The sequence below is a fragment of the Gigantopelta aegis genome, chromosome 6, assembly GCF_016097555.1.
Source record: "Gigantopelta aegis isolate Gae_Host chromosome 6, Gae_host_genome, whole genome shotgun sequence".
Taxonomy (NCBI): Eukaryota; Metazoa; Mollusca; class Gastropoda; order Neomphalida; family Peltospiridae; genus Gigantopelta; species Gigantopelta aegis.
The window spans coordinates 61,369,611-61,394,285 of NC_054704.1; the positions used below are offsets into that span (position 1 = coordinate 61,369,611).

The 24,675-nt window shown below is 36.3% G+C and overlaps 1 protein-coding gene across 1 annotated transcript; it reads left to right on the forward strand.

Moving 5' to 3' along the window:
- The first annotated feature begins 5,215 nt into the window (after positions 1-5,215).
- LOC121374220 (annexin A13-like) lies at positions 5,216-23,431 on the forward strand. Its single transcript, XM_041501216.1, has 10 exons — positions 5,216-5,554; positions 10,713-11,006; positions 13,047-13,122; positions 13,994-14,088; positions 14,504-14,617; positions 14,964-15,054; positions 17,145-17,296; positions 17,704-17,884; positions 19,016-19,128; positions 21,957-23,431. Exons 2-10 carry the CDS (start codon positions 10,752-10,754, stop codon positions 22,089-22,091), a joined length of 1,212 nt encoding a protein of 403 aa, XP_041357150.1. The 5' UTR covers positions 5,216-5,554; positions 10,713-10,751; the 3' UTR covers positions 22,092-23,431.
- Positions 23,432-24,675: the final 1,244 nt, after the last annotated feature.

The following is a 24,675-nucleotide window of genomic DNA, read 5'->3' on the forward strand; positions in this document are numbered from 1 at the left end:
TTTAAAGTTCAATATACATCATAATACAAATTTTAAAAACAAAAATTTGCTCTTAATCCCCGTCTTTGAATACTAATAAGCACTTGCCAGTAATCCATCATCTGCAATATGTTTTTCATAGGTGTATCCTAGCAACAAGGTTGATGATTAATTGCACTTGTCTAAGCTGAGTTTACACCATCTGGGATTATCTAAACTTCAGTGCTATTAGCAACTGTGTTGTCACTGGTATTATAGAAATCATTTGTTCACTTTTATGGGTACTTCTCTTACAAAGGGTTTTGTCACCTTTGACTTGTTTTTCTCGCTTGCGATTATCTCCGGGAAGTGGTTCTCGGTCGCGGGCTGTGATCCGTGCATCAGCCAGGACGCTACAAACATCCGAGAAGGAAGTTCTTCTGGAAGTCGAGGCATCTTGTAACAGACAGTCCGACCATCAGGCACTCGACTCGTGAGAGTAGGCACAATACCTGGCACTTTGAAATCACTGTTTGTGTCCACAGATCCATGGCCGTGAAGCACCTTTCCGCCGTGGTGATTAGTTATGTAAAGTAGATCATTTCGCTTATGATTTCTCCCATGTATAAGACACCGAGTAGCTTGAATTTCCGGAAGAATGTTGCTTTCTTCAGTTTTCATATAATTTGCACGTGCAACCTGATCAATGACGTCATCATTGCTTGATGTGTGGACATATTCCTCCCCATCCATTTCACTGAAAAATAAAGTTATAGTTTATTATATAAAACTGAAAAGATTCATATCTGTGCTGTCTTATTCACAACCATTAGGCAAGACCTCTTTTCTGCATGATCTGTGGCTATTTGTATGTGGACACTGCAATTTAAAATACCTCAGTAGAGTTTTTGCGATACAACTGTCATATGCAAGCTCTGTTTAGAGAGGTTCTATTTTGTATTGTTATAAAAAAAAAAGGGACCGTGAAAAATGTCCGGTGTTGAGGAAATTCCGGTTTACAGAGGGTCCTATGTGTTATGGGTCGATAGTATGTTTTATAATAAACGTTAAATATGAACTGGGATTATTACTGGATTTTATTAATCCACAAACTATATGAAGCGACTATTCCTTCTTCTTCTTCTTCTTCTTCAGACCTTGTCTGTTGACACTATCATGTGGACTAACACCACTACTGACCACCCGAATGTGTGTGTTGGTCTAGACTTGTCTGTTAACACTATCACGTGGACTAACACCACTACTGACCACCCACATGTGTGTGTTCGTCTAGACTTGTCTGTTAACACTATCACGTGGACTAACACCACTACTGACTACTGACCACCCGAGTGTGTGTGTTCGTCTAGACTTGTCTGTTAACACTATCACGTAGACTAATACCACTACTGACCACCCGAATGTGTTTTTTCGTCTAGACGTGTCTGTTAACACTATCACGTGGACTAACACCACTACTGACTACTGACCACCCGAGTGTGTGTTCGTCTAGACTTGTCTGTTAACACTATCACGTGGACTAACACCACTACTGACTACTGACCACCCGAGTGTGTGTGTTCGTCTAGACTTGTCTGTTAACACTATCACGTGGACTAACACCACTACTGACTACTGACTATCCGAATGTGTGTGTTCGTCTAGACTTGTCTGTTAACACTATCATGTGGAGCCCATTGGGCTATTTCTCGTTCCAGCCAGTGCACCACGACTGGTATATCAACGACCATGGTATGTGTTATTATGTCCGAAATGGTGCAAAGAAAAGATCCCTAGCTACTAATGGGAAAATGTAGCGGGTTTCCTCTCTAAAACTACATGTCAAAATTACCCAGTGTTTGACATCCAATAGCCGATGTTTAATACATGTACATCAGTGTGCTCTAGTGGTGTCGTTTAACAAAACAAACTTTAACTTTTTAACTATCATGTAGCCTAAAACAACTACTGACCACCCGAATGTGCGTGATTGTCTAGACTGGTGTCTTTTTTTATTAACTGACAGAAAACAAGGTGATTGCCTTCATAAGTGTTTACATATAAAGCCAGATTACCAACTTATAAATAAATAGCGAAGACTAGCGAGTACTTCTTATACCGGTATATATATTCAAGCGAGAATAATGAAAGTATGCTACAGACAAAAGCTAACCATTCATTTTGGCAGCATAGCTTCTTTACATTTTGGAGACCAGCCACATATATATATATATAGCCGTTGATACATTCACTTAAGTTTTCAGCAACCACCAATACGACTTTACGGTTCTGAAAACACATGTTGGTTTATAATGGAATACAAATGAATGCGTGGTTAACTAAGTATACAATAAATGTATGTATTTAAATCTACGAGGGGTGTGAGTGTAGCTCAGTGGTAGAGCGCTCGCGATATCAGGATAGATCGCAGGGTCGATCGCCTTCAGTGCCCCCGACTGCTACCCCAAAAGCTGTTGTATGTACTGCCCTGTCTGTGGTAAAATGCATTTTTTTGATGGGAAACATTCCGTTAGATGTTTTTTTCTTTGTTTAAATAATAATAATAAGAAGAAGAGAAGAAGAAAAAAAAATGAGTTGAATGTGTATAATGTGTAACTGCATTGTCAATGAAAATAGTATTTTATTTACTTTTAAAAATCCAATTAGTACTGCAAATAAAACACATTAATGCATCATATCCAATAAACATTTTGATTTGTTTGTGTGATACAAGCATTACTACCACTAGCTTGAGGTGCTTGCGTCGCAGGATCGAAACACCTCGGTGGATACATTCAACTGATTTGTTTTTCTCTCGTTGCAACCAGTACACCACAACTGGTCAAAGGCTGTGGTATGTGCTTTCCTGTTTGTGATTAAATACATACAAAGGATCCCATCCTGCAATAAGAAAAATATAGTGGGTTTCCTCTGATTACTACCAGTCAGAATTACCAAACGTTTGACATGATTAATTAATCAATGTGCTCTAGTGGTGTCGTTAAACAAAACAGACTTTACTACCACTACTACTGATACTAGCACCATTGCCACCGCTACTGTTACTACTACTATCACCACCAATACCACAGCTACTACTAAGTACTACTGCTACCACCACCACCGCCGTCGCCACCACCACCACCACTACCACTATAGTATAGCTTGTTGACTTACCTGTATACAGTAGACAGGGACTGACGGCAGGTGTCTGGTCATAACCTGTCTAGTGCAGTCTTTTATCGCCTTACTTTTGAGACGCTTTTTTCAATACGTCCCTAGGACACACACACACACTGCCAGCATAATTATTAAAGATAGTTTCCTGCCAGTATACCGTACCTTTGTACACGAGAGTTGCACACATTATTCCTTTGTATGCAGCATAATACTAGTGTTGGGTGTACGACGCGTACTTTCGTGTGAGGCAGTTATTACCTATTAATATATAGTCAACGACCCTGCATAGAACATTGGCTGCTTAGCATAAACGCAGTTGGAAGTCACGAGTGTAGTTTTAAAGACAGATTCAAGTATGTGAAGTCACAATATGATCAGACAAATTCCGCACTTTCCATGAGTTATGGGGCGGTACAATCTGCTGTTTTTTTGTTACCACTGAAACCTGATTAAATGTATTTCAGGGTGTTTCTAAGCGCACCCACTATTCAACAAACAAACATAGAGGAGCACACCGCCATTTTCTAATGGCTTACATATTAATCAGTATTTATGTTTATGATCCCTACACCCCATCCCTGCCAGTTCTAATTATCTCCATGCACAGACTTTGTGGGGTTTTCTTTTAGTTTCTTTTCTTTTCTTCTTTTCTTTTCTTTTTTTCCAATTTTTTTTTTTTTTTAATATTAGAATATCAATACCATTGTATATGTTGTCCTGTTTGTGTCGAAATACCTATAAAACATCCCATGTTATATAACAGGTAAGATAGCTCATGTGTCAGTAGTTTTGGCAGTAACGGGTTTCTTATCTCATCTCCTATACGAAGTGTACCGTAGGTTCGTCACCTAATAGATGCTGATTAATTGCTCTAAGATGTTGTTATTTTTTTCTTTTGACCATTAACACCCACACCCACCCACACACACCACACCACATACATACACACCACACATACACACCACACACACACACATACACACACACACCACCCACACATATACACACCACACACAAACACCAACACACACACACACACACACCACACACACACTACACACACATACACACCACACTACACACACGCCACAACCACAGCATATCACACACTACACCACATACAACCACATACACACCACACACACATACACACCACACTACACACACACCACAACCACACCATATCACTCACTACACCACATACACATACCACACACCACATACACACACCACACTCTCTCTCTCTCTCTCTCTCTCTCTCTCTCTCACACACACACACACACACACACACACACACACACACCACATGCCATGCTTTATGGTTTACAGTGGGGTGGGGTGGGCATTCGACAGGAGATATGGAGTTAAAATAAGAGTTAGACCACATGCATCACATTTCCATGAAAAATGCGATGCTCATTATTTAAATATATTGATCTCATATTCGTATAGGGGAAAATTGGGTTTTGATGTTTCTATAAGTGAAATTTGAATAATTTAAAATGTATTCCAGGGGTGGATCCAGGAAATGTTTTGCATGGACTAACGAGAAAATGGAACATGGACTAAGGTCTCACTACACAGATGTCATCTGCCATTGAAATCCATGTTAAATTGCCCAACTTCAAATGAAGATTGCCAATAGGACGGGTTCTCACTGGCACATATAAGCATTTATTTTCACTCCAACATTGAGAACATTTCCGTCTCAGGTTTTTGCTATATGACCGCATTTGGCTGTAGTACCGGTCCGAACAGGTGGTTCATTAACCGATTCCCTTCGGCTATCTCTTCCGCTATACACCCATGCACCATACTACAAACCAACATGGGCAAAATCCAGCCAGAAGACTTACCATTAAACATACAAATTGTTTTAATTCTTGTCCAATTCCTAGAAGTGAATATGTGAACCACAACATGTGTCACAATTACGAACTATATGATAAATCAACTCTCACCCTGAAGTGAACTGTGTAGTGAGACCTAACTCGTCAATGGACATTCTAATGGGAAAAACATGTAAAAAGGAGGTGGAAAAGGGGCTTGAATATATATACAGATTATCGCACTCACCAACGTATGATGTATTGTTAACACCACTTCCTTTACGTTTAAAATAAACGCACAAAAATAATATTAGTCATAATTAATAATTTTACAAAGGTTGCATTCTATCATATCATATATTCACATTCATGTGATTAATATTCATATTCATGTGATCGTGTGTGCGAATGCCGTCATCACTGCGATTGTTGCGTCACTGCTAACAATACTCTGACGTCACGTACCACACTTGGCGAGCTGCTGTCCTGGGATTGGTGAGCTGCAGGGAGCTACATCTCACTAATTAATGCTTAAGTTTACATAGGCATGTGAGTGTTGGCCCGGCGCAGGTCACTGCTGTGTGAAGGTACACGTAGTTTGTTTGTAGTAGTTAGAAACAAATGAATAAATAGTTACAAATTATTTTTGTTTGAAAATTAAAAATCCGCATTTTATCACATTCTCTTTTAAATTCCCGGACGCACCCCCACCCAATCCTCATCTTTCCCAAGAAAATTCGAAACAAAACCAGCAAATAAAAAAAAAAAAAAAAAAAAATTAAAATAAAAACAAATAAATTAAGATAACGATTTTTTTTTAATCTAATCAGTTGTTTATTTTATCTGTCTTTATTTACGTTCTTCTTTTTGTTTTTCCACTAATAGTATTAACAGAAGCCAGAGGCGGATCTGGGAATTAATTTTAATTTTTTTACGATCCCCACCAAACGTCCCCCAAAGTTCCATTGGCATTCCGCCTCATGTCATTGCCCCACCCCCCACCCCCAAATGGATTTTCTGGATCCATCACTGGAAGCGACTTTTTTTCTTCTTTTTTCTGCCCAAGACGTAACCACATAAATATTCAAAACACTCAGGCGGCGGGATCTAGCTCAGTTTGTGGATCGCTCGCCTGAGTTCCGTGGGTCGAAGGTTCGAATCCTCTCCGTCGGAAAAGATAAAAGATTCTTGCTGATAGTGGAAAAAAGTGTAGGGGGTTTCTTTTGAAGACTACGCGTCACAATTATCAAATGTTTGACATCTAGTTACCAATGATTAATTGATCAATGTGTTCTAGCGGTGTTGTTAAATAAAACATACCATGTTCCCGAAGACATCGATCGTTAGGCCATAACGACGTCGTAAAATGGCCTGAACGACAACATATCGACCGGGTAGTCGACAGTTAGCCAAAAGTGTCGTTTCACTGTCGTTATGGTGTCGTTTTAGATATGTTGTAACAAAGGAACTCACTGTGTCGTTATTTTGTTTACTACATATGTTTTGTGCAGTGCATAGTCATGTGGGTAATTTAAATAAGATAATGCGTGTAGCCAGTAGGCCCTAAGCATGGTTGACCAAACACACAAAGATAACCAAAATTAATTCCCAGGAACTAAAAGCGTTGGTGGATGCTGTTAGTATTTATCAGAACACTATGTTAATTGAAGCAGTGAACTCTGGCAAGTTGCCTACCGGTAGCTAGATAAAGCTGTCGGGTGTTACGAATTGTTCACTTCAACTGATCGCTAGATAGAGCTGTCGGGTGTTACGAATTGTTCACTTCAACTGATCGCTAGATAGAGCTGTCGGGTGTTACGAATTGTTCACTTCAACTGATCGCTAGATAGAGCTGTCGGGTGTTACGAATTGTTCTCTTCAACTGATCGCTAGATAGAGCTGTCGGGTGTTACGAATTGTTCACTTCAGCTGATCGCTAGATAGGGCTGTCGGGTGTTACGAATTGTTCACTTCAACTGAACGCTAGACAGAGGGCTGTTGGATGTTACGAATTGTTCGATTCAACTGAACACCCCCAATTCAGACTTTCATCCTCTAAGAATTCTCTAATAAAAATAATGTTTTTGTGATAGTAAATTAGATTATTATTATAAGGCATATACTTAAACGTTTAAAGTTACTAAGCAGCTTTGGCGGGAAGCCTCCATTATTCAGCTTTAAGATTGCACCTTCAAAATATCGGGATACCCCGCCCCAGCTGATGTTCATATTCCTACGATACCTCTCGCTGTTTGTTTGCCCGTACTTCCTGTTAAAATACTCTTGAAAGTTTTCCAAAGCAAAATGAGAGTTCCTCTAAAATGCATGATATAAATGTTGTTCTAATACATTCCAAAACAGAATGCAGTAAATACTTGTAACATAGTAGGACTATTCGTGTGCTGATCATAATTTGGCATCATTTAATTAGAATAAATAGGGCCGAATTTACAAAGCCTGTTTTAGACTTACACGCATGTAACTACATACATTTACAATGCTTAAACACCTGCGTTTAAGAAAAAGAGGCTTCGTAAATTCGACCCTATTAATATTTTACTATCAAAACTTTGGTGCCTATTTGTTTATGATCCACTTAAAAACACTTCCTTGATCCATTTGTGTGTGCCATGCTTGGTTGCGACAAACATGCATCAGGGCTTCTAGATTATGATATCCCCACTCACATGGCTAGTGATATTCAGTGTTGGGCTAGTAAATAACTGCTAACTCCATGCTCGATGGTTAGTGGGAAAAACAGTTGCCCAATTTTGCATTTTAGTCTGTGTTGTAAAAATGAGTATTCTGCACCGCCCTCCCCCAATCTAATGGTTTTTAAGCTCTATCCCCGTCTTTTAGTAACATATCTGATTACTCCTATTAGTAAAATTGTATTTACTTAAAATAGGGCTAGTGAATTTTTAATTGTGGCTAGTACATTTTTTAAATCACTGATCCCATGACTAGTGGATTTTTACAAAGATTTAGAAGCCCTGCAAGCATATTCATTAAACGATACTGTTAACAAGGTTGGACCTGATATCTTAGGCTAACGACATCCATAAAGACATCTTCGAGAACGTGCACATTTTGTCACCGTAACGATGGCTTCGGGAACATTGCCCAAGTACTTTAAAGGGACAGATCCTAATTTCAACCCGTGAAAATTAACCCTAAGTTTTTTTAATCTACAAACCTGTAACACATTTGGATAAAGTTACAATTGAGTGAAACATGAGTCTGTGACTATGAAATGGTGAAATACCCTCTGAAAATAGACTAACAGTTGACTCCATAACTGTTACTTCTCAGACGCACGTGCGTTTTTAAAAATATGAGAAATGCTTTTTGTGACATTAAAAACACCAGGATGATGAAAAACACTTCGAATGTACGGAAATGAATAATCTAAACAATACAATCTAAGTAAAGTATGATTTCAGTTATCAAAAACGGCTCTAATAGTAAAACATATGCCTTAGTGTTTAAAAACTAGGGTATGTCTCTTTAATTTAACTGAAAATCGGTTACATATTGTTGATCAGATTCCCTCGATGAACCGATTTGTCCTATTACAACCAGTGCTCCACGACTGGTATACCAAAATAATGTCAAGCTGTGTGTGTGGGTGGGTGGGTGGGTGGGTGGCTATGCGCTTAAGGTAATCTTAGGGCTAAGATCGCTTCGTGGAACGGGGCCCAGCTAGTTATTCACAACCACACTAACTCGCTTTGGCGGGACCATAGCCCAGTGGTAAAGCGCTCGCCTGATGCGTGGTCGGTCTGGGGTCAATCCTCGTCGGTGGGCCCTTGGGTTATTTCTCGTCCCATAACAACACATGTCTGTGGGATGGCGCATATAAAAGACCCCTTACTACTAATGACAAAAAGGTAGCTAGTTTCTTCTTTAAGACTTTATGTCAGAATTACCAAATGTTTGACATCCAGGAGTCGTTGATTAATAAATCAGTGCGCTCTAGTGGTGTTGTTAAACAAAACAAACTTTATCGTTTTAAATGAGGTATAAAATAAATCGTACCTGTATATTTATGTTGTATTCTTTATTATGGTTTACAGCCAAAGGTTACATAATTAGCGTATTAATCCCACGCTTTTAAGTTGAATAGCGGGAAGTTTGTTTTGTTTAACGACACCACTAGAGCACATTGATTTATTAATCATCAGCTATGAGATGTCAATCATTTGGTTATTTTGACATATAGTCTTAGAGAGAAACCCACTACATTTTTTCATTACTAGCAAGGGATCTTTTATATGCACGATCACATAGACAGGATAGCACATACCGCGGCCTTTGATATACCATTCGTGATGCACTGGCTGGAACGAGAAATAGCCCAAATGGGTCCTCCGACGAGGATCGATCTTAAACCGACCGCGCATCAAGCGAGCAGAACATAAATATTTTGCACACAATTACATATATTTATAATGACATTATGTGTATTATTACATAGAGAATACTACATGAGTGATCGTTAGATACCATTTATCTCACGAGTTGTTTTAAAACATATCTAACGAGCGAAAGCGAGTTGGATACGTTTTTAAACAACGAGTTGTAAAATAAATGGCATCTAACGGACACGATTGTTGTATTCTATTTCTTACATATCCTAAAAAAAAAAGTTTTAAAATAAATTTAAATGCCTTTTCCAACGAAAAACTATTTACAGACTTTGCGCTTATAGTTAACTTGTGCGTCACAAACAAGTCAATTTCAGGTTATCTTGTACTTCAGGGAATGATCGATTCAACTGTTCTTTTTTCATTGGATGGTATGATCATGACATTGGTGACTTGGTCATCACCTAGGAGCATCCAGTCAAATGTCTTTAAAATGTTAACGCACATATATGTGTTAACAAGTAAGCGTTATCAAAAATAACGAATGATTTTGTCACCAACGGGTGTGTTAGAAATTGTACTTGTTATTACATTTTGTTTAGATGGTGAAATTTTTATTGTGATACATGGCTTACTTTTATAATGGCCAGGCAAAAATAATACGCTAAAAAAATAACGAAGTGTGTGTGTTTCATTCTCTAACTAAACATTATGGGCTGTAAGAAAGAAATTTTTTTTTATGCCATTCGACCATTACTTTTAGTACGTACAGTAGATCTTGAATGGGTTTTAATTGGTTTTGTATAACGCGCAATTTTAAAAGTAAGATATCTCAAAAGCGTACAATCAATATACAACATAAACTGGTTTTGTGAAAAATACTGTTCTGTGGTGTATACTTTTCACGATATTCTACTTTAAAAAGTGGGACTCAAACTCGCTTCATACATTTCGTATGTTACTCCTGCTCATGCAGTTACATTGTATATGTTATATACACGAGATTACACGAGATTGCGTTTAAATTGCGAAATAAAACACATACACTGTCACCACATAGGTTATTTTACCGAATAGCAAAGGATCTTTTATACGCAATTCCCCCAGACAGGATATATATATGTGTGTGTGTGTGTGTGTGTGTGTGTGTGTGTGTGTATGATTAAATACAGAAGGTGAAGATAAATAAGGAACGTTGTTTTGTTCAGTAGTTACTTTTGAATATATATAAATACCTGATAAGGATCGTTTGTTTACATAATGTTGTACCTATAAATAATTTCGGTTTTTAGTTTTTTATCACTGCAACATTAAAATAGTAACTTGCCTTACTAGTTGGTATGTTTGTATCCCATTCAGCGCTTATTCTTTGTTTCAGCGAAACAAAATCGAATGTGAGCATCTAGACGATAGCACCATGTCAAACACACAGCTCCCATCGGGTGACAGTGACAGTAACATCATGCCAGTACAAGAAATTCAACAGGACCCTGACAACAACAGGTCAGATGACCCCGATAATAACATGCCAACAACAGATCAGCAGTCATGTGACTTTGATAATAATATACCAACAACAGATCTTCAATCACGTGACCCAGATGATACTGGCATATCAACAACAGACACTGACATCGTTTTCCCAACAGGTGGAGCCATGGATGAACGTAAGGTAAGATTAATTACGTTACATGAGGTAACCCAAAAGAAGTCGAGTAACACAGCGTTGTTTAAGTAATTTGTAACGGCACTCATACTGGTTCACTGGAAATACAGGACCTGAGCGCCCGCAGTCATATATAGAATGTATGTGACTGGTTGCTAATGTAAACATCGTAGTAAACAAGGCATGTCTAAATGAAACGCCTGGCTTTATCGTATAAGACAAAGTTGCTACAAACCAACCTAACGGGTGGGGATGAAGATGGGTCGACATGTCTAGTGAAATATAGAGCTTGTTTTATCGTTATATTATTAATATATATATTAACCGTGCGTGAGAAAACAAACCGAACGCAGTTTGAAGCATAACGCAGTTAGGGACGTTGACGATATACATGTGTATATATAACTGACTGAAAAACAAATTTCATTGCATACATACATACATACATACATACATACATACATACATGGATTCCTCAATAGCTCAGAGCGCATCGTGGTTAGTCTTGCAATTTGCGAGCGATTCGGTGCCACAGGTTCGAGTCCCAGCAACGGCATGGGATAATTTGTGAGGCCAGAAAGGATTTAATTACAGTATCCCCTGCGCTAGTGCGTTAATATCTATGTATGTAACAGTCAACCCCGATATACATACACTATATATATTCATACATCAATACGTACATCAATACATACATACATACATACATACATACATACATACATACATAAATATATACATACATGGATGTCTGGATAGCTCAGAACGCATCGTGGTTACTCAGCAATTTGCGGGCGATTCGGTGCCATAGATTCGAGTCCCAGCAACGGCATGGGACAATTTCTGGGGCCAGACAGGATTTAATTATTACATACATACATACATACATACATACATACATACATACTTATGTATTATACACATCAAGTGCAGAATGTTAAGTGTACTTCTATAGTTCTATAGATAGTCTTAACACTATTAATTTGAGAATTTTTGTGTGTGTAAAATACATGTACTTTCAGTTTCGTGCTTGCAATATTATGCTATGCACATCTGTATCGGCTTTCAGACGTGCCTTTTTTACGGAAACTGTCGAACAGTTCTTTGGCGCCTGCATTGTCGCGCGTTATAAAAATGGCAGTCCTCATACAGATGGAGTCGGAACCATATATCGTGATCAAGATCAGCTCTCCTCCGTAGATAAAGCACCTGATTGTCAGTCATGACTCCGATCTCTCACGACTTTATCATAACTTCTTTTGGAATCAGTTTGTGCAGAAGTACAGTGTCGAATAATATGTCAATGGCAGATTCATAATAGCCATGCATTTTACAGCTTCCTATACTCAGTTATAAAACGTTCCATTGCGTGGTGTTACTTTTGAACAGATTAACGCATATTATCGTTAGTTTTCGAAAAAAAAGAGAAGATTTCCTATGATAATAGATAAGTAATGTTTGCTAAGTATATAGGTAATAAGATAATTCCACGATGATGTCCTGGATTATCTTTTGGACCATTGTTTAAATAGGAACCAATATACCCTTTGTTTATATCAAAACATACATTAAATAATTTTACCATATAGTCATATAACAAACCCTACTGTTTTATTACCTTTTTAATGAATTTATAGAACACTTTTGTTATTGGTGTAGTATATGCTGTGTCTGCAGTAGCTCAGTATTGCCATGTGACTTCAAAACCAAAGAGTACCATATCGTTATCAGTTAAACTATCATCATATTTTTTTAAAGCAATAAAATTCGTACACCATGCATCATATGCTATCGGAATGCATATAGGTTGTTTATGATGTAGAAGTCTTAAATTGGACCAAACCTCTTTACTATTTTGATCACTAACTGGTATTGATAGGTTGTGAATGTCATCTTTTGTAAATGTATCCTGTGTATCTCTAACTAGTTATTGCTCTGTATTGTTTGTGACTATTTTAGGTTGAGTTATTATAAAAGGGGTGGTTCATGATGTAAGTAGACGGACAAGTCACGGTCACACTGATAGTAACACACGATTTGTTTCAGGCTACCATTTTTGAAGCTGTCGAGTTCAATGAAGAAAATGCGGCAGCCAAATTGAGAAAGGCTATGAAAGGATTAGGTCAGTATGAACAAATTTCATGTTCACCTCCGCGTTACGATATAATTTAACACGACAGCTTATTGGGTGATTTTGCTTCATGCATTTTTCTTATTAATTGGATTATATAACAAAGCAGTTATTGACAGTAAAAACAGATATTAAATTTGGAAAATTACTTTATTAAATTACCCAAAAATGTATATTGTGTAAAGAAAATAATATTGGAGATGAATATCACTATTTATTTAAATGTAATTATTTCATAAACACACGCAAAAGGCGTATACAGTTTAACAGTTTGTTTTGATTAACGACACCACTAGAGCACATTGAGTTATTAATCATCACTATTGGATGTCAAACATTTGGTAATTTTGACATATAGTCTTAGAGAGAATATCCACTACATTTCCCATTAGTAGCACCATCCCACAGACAGGACAGCACATACCACGGCAGTCGTGGTGCACTGGGTGGAACAAGAAATAGCCTAATGGTCCCACCGATGCGCATCAAGCGAGTGCTTTGCAACTGGGCTACGCCCTGCCCCATGACTTCAGTAAACCATAGACAGACATCTCCAATATCATTTGATATTTTTTTAAATACTGACTTGTAAAATTCTTTCTGCTATATTTGATTATCTTGTCACCACGTGTCTTCATTTTAATATGAGTATATAGCTATTTTGAATTATGTTTGTATGTATTCTACGAAGAACTCGTGTTGTCTGTCACTTGAAATATCTATTATACAATAATTTCCTCATATGCTGTCGTTTGACGGTGAGTGTACCGAAATAAAGTTTCAAAGTTTCAAAATATAGTGTGGTATAATTTGAACGCTGTGTCAAATGCACAAAGTAGAAGACTGTTTGTATTAATTATAGGTACAGACGAACACATGATCATCTCCATTCTCTGTGAACACAGCAACGCACAGCGGCAAATCATTAAAGAGCGATACAAGACAGACTTTGGCAGGGTAGCCTTCTTTTTCCATTACATACTTCCAGTATTCTCAGACAAAATAATAAGAAAATGTTTTAACGACAAAGGACATCAGTATAAAATGTAAAATATTATTAAATGGCATTGAAATCACAAAATAAAAAAATTCTGATCCATAATCTATATGTTCGGTAATCTATATTTGTCATCCTAAAATTTTATTTAGAATTTAGCACCTTCACTTCATTTTAAAAATAACTATGAGGTTTTTGTAACTTATTTTAATGTTATTTTTTTCAATATACGATTACTACTCAGTTTATGGAATTATTGTCTCTTGGTAATAGCTATTTATAAACAAAGGGACCCGTTGATTAGTACCTCAGTTTTGTTTGGCAGTTATCTGTAGTAGCTTTATACTCAAGTAAACAAATAGCAGTATTTTGCAGGATTTGGCAGAGGATCTGAAGTCTGATCTAGGTGGTCATTTTCTCACCCTCTGTCTGTACATGCTGATGCCAGCTAGGTACTTTGATGCATTCTGTCTAAGGAAGGCAATGCAGGTTTGTAACGTTCAATATTTAAGATGGTCACATAGTTGTTTATCACCTTTCAAAACGCTAGCCGAAACACCTTTATTAAATTGAGATCTCTTAGGATGTGAAATCGTAAATATTTATTTATTTTGATAGAAGTATTTGTCATACAATCCACATGAATGCAGAAAGTGAAAGTTGATATTCCGATAGGACAGAAGGCGGGTAGGTCGCACGCACACACGCACGCACGCATACACAAACATATATATATATATATATATATATATATATATATATATATATATATATATATATATATATATATATATATATAATAGTAATTATATTAACAAATGTTTCATCTTTGCAGGGAGCTGGTACAAAAGAATCTACACTGATAGAAATTTTGGTATCAAGATCCAACGAACAAATTAATGAAATAAAAGAAGTTTATAAAAACGGTAAGGTGTTACTATAGTAGGCCTGCTCGTAACATGTATGATGTAGGTCACAATTTAACCATTTCACATGTAGTTCATAATTAATATATTAAATTGTTACTCAATAGGTAATTATTTTTTAATCTTCAGCTGAGATTTATGCATGCTGGCCCCTGACATCCTAAATACCCATCTATGATTTTTAAAATATTGACATATACAGGTATTTTTAGTCTCACGGAAATTACTAATTATAAAAGAGGACTTATTTTAAATATTTTGAGTTACATTTCTGTCTTACATTCCAAAATGTGTCCCCAAACTTGTTCAACTTGACAACCATACAAACCACACCCAAGCGGGAGTTGGCTGATATGGCGCATATATTTATGGAAAGTTTGCTTATCAAACCTTACAAGAATCCTCATTTGAATAAAGGTTTAGCTGTTAAATTTTGCACAAAATCAGCTTGTTTGAAAATTACCCAAATTGATATCGCCCCACTTTTGCCACGGTTATCAATATGTATGTGTAACGTCCAGTTTTTAATTTTTGGGAAGATATGATATTACATGTATATAGTTTGACCAATTACTTTCTTGTTAGGCCTATTCAAAACTTTCAGTGAGGGCAAGTTTCAACAAAAAACTTGTTTTAGTGCATTATAAGAAATGCTATTCAGTCGTATTCAGACGTTTTCTTTGTCTACTAGAGATGGTAGTTCTTTCAAAGAATTACACAAACATTTTTTTTTGTCCCTCTGTCTCAGTAGCTTCATGATTTTTCCAAATATTTACGTCACCTTGATTTGTCCCTCAGTCTCAACATCTAACATTTACAGTGTCAAAGTGCGTTTGTATGCAACTTAGACACATAAGCATACGGGGTGTGTGAGTGGGTTGGGTTGGTATGCAACTTCCTCCCCACCCAAGTGCTGGAGCAAATCCTCAAAGATATTCGGGCAAAATGTATTAAACTGAGTCCTTTTTATCATGTATTTCCATCATTCTACCCGCACAATTAGTTGTAATTCGTGTAAATATGCGAAGTGATTCGTTTGCAACCCTATTAAGTCTGGGGGCAGAGTCCAAATGTTTAGAATTTCGTTCCACCTGGGAGTCAAAGCAACAACCATGGTTATTCCACATAGGATGATGTGAATTCGAAGAAAACATTAAAATTTCATTTTCTTTATAAATATTATCTTCATAGTCATATCTTTTATGTGGGATGTTTTTATAAACACAAACAACACATCGAATTAGCCAAACTGTTGCTTTAAAATTTCGATTTGCATAGTAGGCCTATTCAATACAAAATCTCAACTTTAACGTCACAGTAAAAACTACCACCATGGTTATTCCGTCGAGGAGGGTCAGCCATGCCCTTCCTCGACACCTTTGGTAGAGAAAACTTAAAGCATGAAATGATGCTCCTTGAAAATCTGATCTCTGTTCAGACAAGACCAACCACTGAAATTGCATACTAGTATTACTAAGAGGGGAAAACATCTAACAAGGATTTTCTCAGAAATGGCGAGTGAAGCGAAATCCCAGCACCGAATCTCGCAGACTTGTGCTGTTTGGCAGTAATGTTAATAGGAAACAAACGTTGTTATCCAGATTCGGGCATTTTCGTTTAATTCGGACAAAAACCACCAGCCCCCCCCCCCCCCCCACCCCCTCCTTACAACAGATGGGAGCCTATGCTTAGATAAAATTAATTGTAGCGCATCGATTGTGTAAAACAAAACTGGACGATCTGTTTGAAATGCTTAAATATGTAAAATATTCTTAGGATGTTTCTCCTCACGACAAGCAATTTACCGAGTCATATTGGATGTTAACGTATCATTCACGACCTTCAACACACAAATACACTGTTTAATCAGCCACTATAAAACCAGAGACTCGTGGATTGTTAAACAAACAATACCTATACTAAAATAGCCATGTGACACAGTTGAGGGTATCTGTGGACATTTAAGTGAAAACGGGGTTTAGCCATGTTGTGCTTTGCGTTGAATTAGTAAACGACAATATAGTATACATGGATAGACCAGCTTTCAGCTTCTTGTCCGTTATGTTTAGTGGGTAATGTCCTATTTGTAGAGCTCTTCAATAGCGATTTGGAAGAAGACATCGTGTCAGAAACGTCTGGTGATTTCAGACGTGTGCTTGTATCCTTACTGATGGCCAACCGAGAGGAGAGCCAGGATGTTGACGACGAGTTGGTGAAGAAAGACAAAGAAGACCTATACGAGGTGCACAGTTTCTCTCTGCCAATCAGCATTTCAACCCACATTCACGGGACAGTTATTATACATATAATCATATACTTACAGATTAAGAATGTTTTTATTGTCCTATAACTGTAATAAATTGGACGAATTTCCCCAAAAGTCACACAAAAATGAAGCATTAGGCATTTTTTTAAAAATAAAAATCTGTAACAAGCAGATTCCATATGACTTGCATGAGCTTAAATATGTTATTTTAACCTTCTAATTAGTGAACTATAACTGCAGTGTTGTTTATTGTATGCAGTTAATTCAGTTGGATACTAACATAACCATAATGTTGTTTTCTCTTCAAATCCGATAGTTTAGCTATTTAATAAAATGAATAAAAAGATCTAAATGGACATGTATTTGCTTTCATCTGTTGATAGGCAGGCGTTGGCACCATTCTGGGAACGGACGAGGACGTGTTCAACAAAATATTCGTGTCACGTAGTCTAGCACACCTCCAGAGAGTGTTCTCCGAGTACAAGAAATACGACACACAGGATATTGAGGAGGCCATCAAGGAGGAAATGAGTGGCCATGCTCAGGAGGCCTTCCTGTCCATTGGTTAGATTCTATCTTTTCTTGTAACGTTTACATACGCAACCTCACGGTTCTATAGGCTTAAACATATCACGAATAAAGCACTTAAGACTTAAATGGCCTTTTTATTTATTAAATGATACATTAAATATCTATTCTGGTTTCGAATACCTGTATTTGAATATACAACGTCGTTTTGGTCGTCCTAATGCGTATAGTAACCCAAACTGGATTTTACCTCCCAATGATTTATTTATACACATGCATACGTACGTATATTATATATAAATGCATTAGTAGTGTAAATGACAAATCACATAAGTTGTTCTATCGGGGTTATGATATCCATTCAAACAATTTTATAGTAGACATTTGAAGGCTGCATCTACTAAATACGATGCGCATTCAAACAGTTTTATGGTAGACATTTGGAGGCTATATCTACTAAATACAATGTGCATTCAAACAGTTTTATGGTAGACATTTGGAGGCTATATCTAGCTTACTAAATACGATGCGCAATCAAACAGTTTTATAGTAGACATTTGGAGGCTATATCTACTAAATACGGTGCACCAATGACCAAAATGATGGCTGATGCTATTCCATATTTTGAACTTGTGCATACATCTCTGGTAAAACTCTTGCACATTTTGTCATCGTTTTAGATGGAATGACAGACTTGACAGCTGTGGTGGCATTACGCATGACGGTTGCCACCAATGGAGCAGGATATGCTCCACTTTGATGAACACCTGATTTCATCACTGTTTTGACAGTGATTCATGAGTGTATGTCATCCCAGCTATACTTAATCCAATGAGCTCTGTCCTGTGCTAGTTTTGATTTAGTAAACTAGTCTGGGAGTGGCAGTCCTCTTTATGGCGGTTCAGGGTGTATTACCCAGTCATGGATCTCCTCGGGAGTGGCTGTCCTATAGACGAGATACTAAATAGAGATTCATGGAATCAACAACCATTTTGCAAATGCACATTCGACTGTATTGTGTAGAGATACGGTTTTGACTGCCGATAAAGGTTTTGTCATTCAGAATACAATACTTATTATCAGTCATTTTTGATAGCAGCTTTTACTTTGGAACTATGATAGTATGCATGTGATTCATGTGAATAAAAATTCCTAACACTGTTGCAGCTCGATTCGTGAAGGATCCTATGGTGTATTTTGCAACCTGTTTTGAAGAAAGTTTTGCTGGCCCTGGTACAGATGATGAAAGGCTCATGCAACTGACAGTCTCTCACTCAGAGGTATAAACTTTAGCCAAATCCATTGCATGCCTGTCGCCCAGTCATCGTCATATACTAGAGCAGTCAGTTTTATAGCAATTAATACCATGCTTATTTATATTTGATTATTTCAATGTGGACCCTCTTCCATATTTTGTAAGGCACCCCATGGTTGTTGAATTGCACTTGAGTGATGATAACAAATAAAACCCATAAACAAAACAAGAATTCCACAGAATTAATTATCTCATCTACTATGGTCCAGTTTTGTAATATTTCTTCTCTCAAGCAACACCTATATCTTGCCTTCAGACGTTGACATGGCAAGGCAAACCCTTCCATATTAGAATTTTAAAAACTCTTCCATATAATTTTCAATTATTCATAATTCATTAATTCTGAAGACAACCTTGGAATATCCCATGTGTCAAGTTTCAGAATTATCCAGTTAAACTGTATGAGACATATTATAAGATTTGAGACATATTTTAAGATGTTTTGACACCACATATTTTGGCTGCTTTTCCAGTGTTTATACTCATTTCTATCATTTGGAAATAGTTGTCTAATGTCTTTGTACATCCAATCAGTCTGAAGTAATACAAAATCTTAATAGCCGAGATGTTTACGGGTACATGAACAATCTAGTTAAATCACACAAAGTCAACATTTTTACCAAGTATATCACAATTATGTCATAGTACCAAGTTTTAGAACAAATAAAAATTATACAAGAAGATAGACTTTCAAATGGTTAATGTTAAATTTCTATTTAAAAACACCAGAAAATGTAAAATTTTATTCACATTTTAACAAGTTAATAAAAAAATTCACAAAATTGAAATTTTCTAAAATATATTTGTGAACACTGTTCTCTGTTCCCTGAAAATCATAATACATATTTCAATTTAAGTTTTTAAAGTTTATTTTTAAAGTCGAACTTTTTAAATCATCTATTAATTTGTGAAGACTGTCCCAGAGAATCATTACACCAGGTTGCAGAACTATCCAATAAAACCTCTAGAAGAAAACACTTAAATTTTCAATGTTAAATTATATTTAAAATATTTAAACTTAATAAAAATTCACAAATTCAAAATTTCTATTTGTGAGTTTGTGAAGAATGCCCCTGGGAATCATTTTACGGAGTTTCAGAACTCTAGAACATAAATTTTCAAAATTTTAAAAACATTTAATAGAAATTAAAAACTTCCAAATATTTCTCACTTTTAATTTGTGGTGACTGCATGCTCAAAAGAATCATAGTACCATGTTTCAGACATATCCTACTTACCTTTGTTTGACACCCAACTATCTGTTCAAAACTAGAAGATTAAATTTTAAAATCTTCATTATAACTTATAAATAAGAAACAACGAGGCCTATCGGCTTATACAGCTTACTATTTCATAAAAATTTAAAAAATTAAAAGTATCTCTATTTATTAGTTTGTGAAAACTGGCCCAGAGAATTATAGTTTCAGAACTATCACATTAAAACTCTAGGAGAAGATAGACTTTCAAATTTTCATTATAACCTTTTTAACATTTTAATAAAAATTATAAATTTCCAAAATCTCTCTCTATTAGTTTGTGGAGAGTGCCCGAGAGGATCATTGTACCAAATTTCAGAACAATCAGATATAAACTCTGCAAGAAGATTGCCTTTAAATCAAAAGTTGACAGAAACGGTCCATTGATGAATGCCATAGTGGAGATAAAATTTATATTTAAAACTAGGAGAAAACAGACTGAAAATTTTCAATGCTAAATTTGTATTTAAATTTTTAAAATGTAATAAAAATTTATAAATATATGTATCTCTTTGTGAACACTGTGCCAGAAAGAAAGAAATGTTTTATTTAACGACGCACTTAACACATATTATTTACGGTTATATGGCGTCAGACATATGGTTAAGGACCACACAGATTTTGAGAGGAAACCCGCTGTCGCCACTACATGGGCTACTCTTCCGATTAGTAGCAAGGGATCTTTTATTTGCGCTTCCCACAGGCAGGATAGCACAAACCATGGCCTTTGTTGAACCAGTTATGGATCACTGGTCGGTGCAAGTGGTTTACATCTACCCATTGAGCCTTGCGGAGCACTCACTCAGGGTTTGGAGTCGGTATCCGGATTAAAAATCCCATGCCTCGACTGGGATCCGAACCCAGTACCTACCAGCCTGTAGACCGATGGCCTACCACGACGCCACCGAGGCAGGTAGACTGTGCCAGAGAATTATAGTACCAAATTTCAAAACTATTCAATCAAAACTATAGGACAAGATAGACTTTTACATTTAATAAAAGTTCAAAATATCTCTTTATTAGTTTGTGAAGACTACCCTAGAGAATCACAGTACCAAGTTTCTGAACTATCCAATCAAATCTCTAGAAGAAAGACATTTACATTTTCAATGTTAAATTTCTACTTAAAATGTTTAAATTTAATAAAAATTCACAAATTCAGAATATCTCTCTATTAGTTTGTGAAGACTACCCCAAAGAACCATAGTACATGTACCAAGTTTCTGAACTATCGAATTAAATTTCTAGAAGAAAGACTTAATTTTCAATGTTAAATTTCTATTTAAAATGTTTAAATTTAATAAAAATTCGCAGATTCAAAATCTCTCTCCAGAGAATCACAGTACCAAGTTTCTAAACTATCCGATCAACTCTTGGAGAAGACCGACTTCCAAATTTTCAATTTAGATTTTAAAAACCTTTAATTTTCATATAATTTCAATTTAGATTTTAAAAACCTTTAATTTTCATATAAAGCTGTTAATGCAAATACTAAAGTGCACTAAAAGTGTTGAATAATCTGCTTTCTTTTTCATAGGTTGATCTGGCCACCATTGCTAGGGTTTATGAAGAGAACTATATGAAGAGCTTAAGTAATGCCATCAGGAGTGAGACCTCAGGAGATTACAGAAAACTACTGATAAAGATTCTTGATCCTTCCAAAACAAACTAGTATTAGACTTTTCTTGAAAACACACAAACACAAATGTGATGTTTAAGAACAATTCTCAGCAGAACCATCTGTGATATTTGATTTTATTAGTGAAATAGTTTTCTACATGTACTTTTGTGCACAATCAACACCCTTCTCATTTTCATTCCCCATATTTCACTTTGAGATTATAAGTCACAAACTATTAAGCCCCATGTGTTTTTCGAAGCGATCTTTGTGCTAAGATCACCTTAAGTGCATTAGGTTGCTATGCACTGAAGGTGATCATAGCGTTAAGAATGCTTCGTAAAACGAGGCCCAGGCCTGTAGAAAACAAATCAATATAGAAATCGATTACAAAGACTTCAGATGATTTCTGTGGAGGATCAAACTGGTCATATTCAACACAAAATTACTTAACACAACCCAAATGCTACATCGGTCTAAAGGGTAATGATTTTGTCAATGTCAATAAGAACACACAAAACAACTGTTGTCAGTCTCATACTGCTGGCTCACAACAGACAAATTCAAGTTCTCCAACAGTTGGAAGTTTGGTCAAAACATGCAAAATAACTAAATACCACTTACCAGTTAAAAACTAGATTTTTAATGAACACGGACATGTTTGTTTTCAGAATAATGATCTTTATTTATGAACCACGTAACCTTACTCATCTATTACTGAAATTACTATAATATTTATTGTGAGGATTATTTCTTCATTGTGTAGTCAGCTTCCCAGTAAATATCGAAATATTAATCATATACAGCAGGCTTCTCCAAATAATCTGACAAATATCCACGTGGGCTACATTCTATACAGACCACATTGCGGATGATTTACAATGTTTAGGAAGTAGCTTAACATAACCAACTTTAGTAAACAGCCTCCTAGTGTAATACATAACATCCTGTAACAGGCATCTAAATACCATAGCTCACTAAACACATCTGCAGCATATTATATCACACTAAGTATGACACTGCCATCAACTATCCATGTTTTTTCAAGAAGTCATCATCACACTGGTGTTTGGCTCCGTTTTTAACATACCCTTCTTATTTTGAAATACATCCTTTGTGATAATGCCTTGCACAAGCAACCAAGCAACCTCACATTAATGATAAAAATATGTACATCTCTGTTTCATCCAAATTGTTTTTTAATTGTGTTTTTTTTTTGGGTGGGGGGGGTATTAGGTTTGTTTTTTCTTCAAGTTAGATATTGATATATATTTTTTGTATTAGGTTGGCTTGCCAAGTTAGATATTAGTACAATGTTAGTAAAATTTACACAATTTGCCAAAATCCGTTTTTATTTTACAAGTGCTTTGCCATAACAATGTCTGTTGAATGAAGTTTAATGTTTGTTTGTTTTTTGTTTAACGATACCACTAGAGGGGGCGCATGATTTAGCTCAGTCAGTTGAACGCTTGCCTAAGGTTCTTGCATAGCTGGATCAAACCACCTGATTGGGAGTTTTTTCGCTCCAGCTAGAGCACCACGACTGGTACATCAAAGGCCGTTTTATGTGCTATCCTGGCTGTGGGATGGTGCATATAAAAAATCCCTTGTTATTAATGGAAAAATATAGCGGGTTTCCTGTGATGACAAGTCAGAATTACCAAATGTTTGACATCCAAAAGCAGATGATTAATTAATCAATATGCTCTAGTCATGTTGTTAAACAAAACAAACTTTAACTTCCACTAGCGGACATAGATTTATTAATCATCAGCTACTGGATGTCAAAACCTGTAATTTTTGACACAAAGTCTTAGAGGAAATTTGCTACATTTTTCTATTATCTTTTATATGCACTTTCCCACAAACAGAACACATACCAAGGCCTTTGATACACCATTTGGGGAGCACTGTTTGGGTCGTGGGAAAACCCAACCAGAGAATGGGTCCACCGAGATGGTTCGATTCTGCAATGCAAACAACTACCAACTGAACTAGATCCAGCCCCGAGGTTACAAGAGAATTGGAAAAGTGTGTGCCTAGCTTCATACAGTATGACGTGTGTATTGAGATTCCACGTTGCCTCATGTGTGGCTTACAACAATATCACTGTCACTAAGTTGGAGAATCAAGATGCTGCAAGTATTATCACGTTTAGCTTTATACATTGTACATAATAAATGTAGCCATTTGACATCAAGCTCAATATATGTGACTGAACTGTTCTGGCAAACTGCCAATTGAACCACTATTTTAAAATTATGAGTTGGAAACTATTAAACAAAAATTCTACACTGATCTTGAACACTTAAAACTACTACTGGAATATCATTTGCAAATCAATATATTTGGAATGTAAAACAAAACAGTTGGTACACAGGTGTTACAATTAGGTTATTCATTGGTTATGCAAATATAATTCATGTAACCAAGCAATCGGTTACTTACGTAAAGATCATGTGAACAAACCTCTGGTTACCCAAGATTGAAGAAAAACTTGGAGTGTTTTCTCTTTTAAATATACTTAACCTGACCTCAAACAATGACATATTCCCCTTGGAATCTGTTAGTCCAACAAGATGGCAACATTTTGCCTAAGCGCTGGTACAAAAAGCAAAAAAGCTAATGTCAACCTGAC